We start from the raw sequence: 3327 nt of genomic DNA, 5'->3' as shown, positions 1-3327 counted from the left end.
GAGGGAGGGGGGGGGAAATCCCTGCTCCTGCTCTTCAGGGATTGCTGCTGCGAGAGGGAGAAGCAGATCCGGAGGTGTGCGTGCATGTGCCAGGAGATGCGGAGCGCGTTTGGCTGAGGTGTCTGGCCCCTGGGAAGCACTGCGAGAAGACGCAGAGAGAGGCAGTGGGAAGAGGCAGGAGCAGAACTGAAGTACAGAGCAGCTGTTTCCGAATACTCTGGTTCTTTTGGGTGCCTCAATGAATGTGAACATGGATTCTGTCACTGAAATCTTCTTGAAGCTGCTCTTTCTCCTGTCTGTTCATCACTGGCACATGGCAGTGGTGGGGAATAAATGTAAGTATTCCATATGATTTAAAACTCAATCCAGAGTGTGTTGAAAACTTCTGGGATATTTTATTTGCTTTTAGAATAAATATAATTTTTGAGACAAATATTTATGCTTTGAAATCGTGACAGCAAGCTGCTAGTCTGAAAATTTTCTAAAATCCTTCTATAGATTCTTGTCACCCATCTATGTACAGAATGTTGTTTATAAAGCTTACTGTATAAGAGTATATGAAAGCAGCATTTTGCTAAGGGATGCATGTTCAGCTGTATTTTCATTTTTGTTTTCTCCTTTTAAGTGCAGCATTTTCCAAGGAATTGTGTCTTGCATGGAAATTACTGGCAGACTTCTATTGTGCAATGTTTCTATCATGTAGTGGGTTTTAGCATTTGAAAATTTGGAAAGCCTAGTATCTGCATATCCTGGATTAAGCTGGCACTCAACTTTAATGGCAATCACAGTGCAGTTCAAAAGCAGTAGAAATGTAACAAGGAAAATGTGGATAGCAAGACTTTACGGTCTCTTCATTGATTGCTTAGGGAGTATTGTTCATGCATGACTACAGAAGAGAATGATAACAGTTCCAATAGAAAGTTTTTTTTTTAAAATGAGTTAGCTAGTAGGGTGGTATCACAAAATAAAGACTGTGATTACAGTTTTAAAGACAATCTGATCTCTAGGAGGCAAATCATATATATGTATGTAGAGAGATAAATATAAACACATGCACACACATATATATACGTATCTGAAAATCTGTTTTCAGAGTTAGGTTGATTATCTTTAAATTAAAAAATAAAAAGAAAAACTTATTAAGAAACTAATTTTCAGGGCATTTATAATTCAGTAATAGAAGAGAGTTATTCTTGTTCCATTTGATTCAGCTTCAACAAGCTGAAGGATTTCATTTTGTGTTCTGTGGTAGTGCAATAGCCTAAATGCCAGATGCTCATAACCTGAACTGAACATATTTTCTCCCCTTCTTGTTAAGGCACTGGTTGTGCATCACAGGAGTGGGAAGGGCAGAAGTAATGCTTCTGTGGGAAAAAAGTGCATGCCAAAGCAAGGAGGAATGTTCAGGAATAACCTTACAGCCCAGTGGCAGGGGACAGCTCCCTGGAAATATTTAAGCAATGGCAGAGAAGTTTGAAGTGCTCAATGGATCTACAGCCTAGGGTTTTGCATATGGATACTTTGTAAACTAAACATGCTCCCATGAGCCAGACATTCACATTGCAGCACCAAAATGATCTTGTGCTGTCATTCAGTAATGATATCTCATTTGATACTTAAGTGCATAGTGTAGCCCTAAACATGAATACTAAGTTCCTCTTGTTAAACACCCTGCTGCAATCCAGTCACAGCTTTAATTCTCTTCATCATTCTGCATTGTACAGTTTATGAATACATCCATTTTCACAAGACCATGATAATTGAATTGCACATTAATAGCATTTGGCACTATGCACAAAACGAAATCAGTTGCTTACAGGGAGGCATATTAAAACCATTGCAAAAAGACTTGCATCACACAGCAAAGCAGTAAAGCACTAGAGGTCACTCTTACAATTTAGGAAGAAAGGTTTGAGGAAGAGGCTCAAGCTTCTTTCGAATACAGGGTTCTGAAGGATAAAACAAATCAAGTATGAAATACATTTACTACTGGCTTTCTCACATACATCTCAAAAACAGGGCAAAATAGATTACAGTGTCAAATGATTGAATTGCTTGAACAGATTTTTTCACATATGTGCTACTATTTATTATTGTAAAATATTTTTATTTAGGAGTAAGTCCTAACTACTATGTCAAAACACTCATCTGAATTGAAAGTACAAGAACTCTGCCCATGCTACAAGCAAGGGAACTTATTGTGGGAAGAATAAATTAAATTATTTAAATTAAGCAATAAACAATAACCTGTAGAGAGAACTTGGCCAGCCTAATGCATATTGTTAATTTTCAATATCTAATCTGGAAAAAAAAAATCCCTTTATATATTGTTTTGGAAGTGAAAATTTCTGTAGGAGACTTTGTTTTAGAAGTGACAGTTTATGTCTGAAGTATTATGGTATGACTTTTGTTAGTGTGTTACAATTCATAAAATCACCTTAGGAGAAAGGGTTTTTCATGATTACTGATTATGATAGATCCGTGCAGGAGCCTTTATTTACCTACTTTAACTTATTTTACTCCTTTCTTCTTGTGATGTTAACCAGGAATTGAAATCCTTTTCAGTAGGTGCTTGTACTATTGGTGTTAATGCATTTAAACACATTTACAAAACCAAGTAAAGTTTGGTTTTCTTGAATGAATTTTGATGGCTAGATTTTCCAGTTGGCTGCCAATCATCAAAGAGAATAGGATGGGTTTTTAATTTTTCTTCTATATTAATATATTTTTCTTGCTTTAATTTTATGGTTCTTTCTGTAGTAATGGATCCCGAATACCCAAGTTTTGCTTTGTCCTTAAGGCCAGCGGCCAGTAAGAAAGGACAAAAGTAAAGACCTTTAAAATTCATCTTGAAGTGTCATTGGTAATATTACTGAGTCAGTTGTCCAAAGAAAATTTCTTGGATGAAAAATTGATGTGTTCAAAATTACTTCCGGTCTTAAAGAAATCACAATATTCCTCTTTTGAGTAAAATGATTTTGAAGTTCTGAGGTGGTCTGGAGCTAACAGACCCTGTCATCTAAAATATGAAATTTTATTTCTAGGATCTTATTTTGTAGTTTGTTTGTTTCCCCTGAAAATTAACACTGATACTTCCAACCAACAGAAGTAATAATTGCTGCTGAAAATTCAAATATTTTAAAAAGTTCTGTAGTAGTGCTGCTTAGAGCTTTCCTATGCTTTGTTTCTCCCAAAGAATTGCACTTCCAATGTGTTGCAGTGGGGATACTGCAACATGCATATATCACACCAGGAGTCCCGTGGAAAGGAAATATATATGGACAGACAGATTCTTGATAGCTGTTTCAGAGGTGTTTATTTCTCCAG

General features: G+C 36.3%; 1 protein-coding gene across 2 annotated transcripts in view; it reads left to right on the top strand.

Annotated features, from left to right (window-relative positions):
* Nucleotides 1–6: 6 nt before the first annotated feature.
* The window catches only part of LOC103614940 (contactin-associated protein-like 4), a 215125-nt gene continuing 211804 nt past the window's right edge, over nucleotides 7–3327 (top strand). For both annotated transcript variants that reach the window (XM_017733352.1, XM_017733351.1), the window contains exon 1: nucleotides 7–335. In XM_017733352.1, coding sequence (XP_017588841.1) covers nucleotides 239–335 — 97 coding nt within the window. In that variant the 5' untranslated portion in view covers nucleotides 7–238. The remainder of the gene's footprint in view (nucleotides 336–3327) is intronic.

Source organism: Corvus brachyrhynchos, unplaced genomic scaffold, assembly GCF_000691975.1.
Source record: "Corvus brachyrhynchos isolate BGI_N302 unplaced genomic scaffold, ASM69197v1 scaffold424, whole genome shotgun sequence".
Lineage (NCBI taxonomy): Eukaryota > Metazoa > Chordata > Aves > Passeriformes > Corvidae > Corvus > Corvus brachyrhynchos.
The sequence above is the reverse complement of the archived record's forward strand: the minus strand, read 5'-3'. Positions and strand labels throughout refer to the sequence as shown.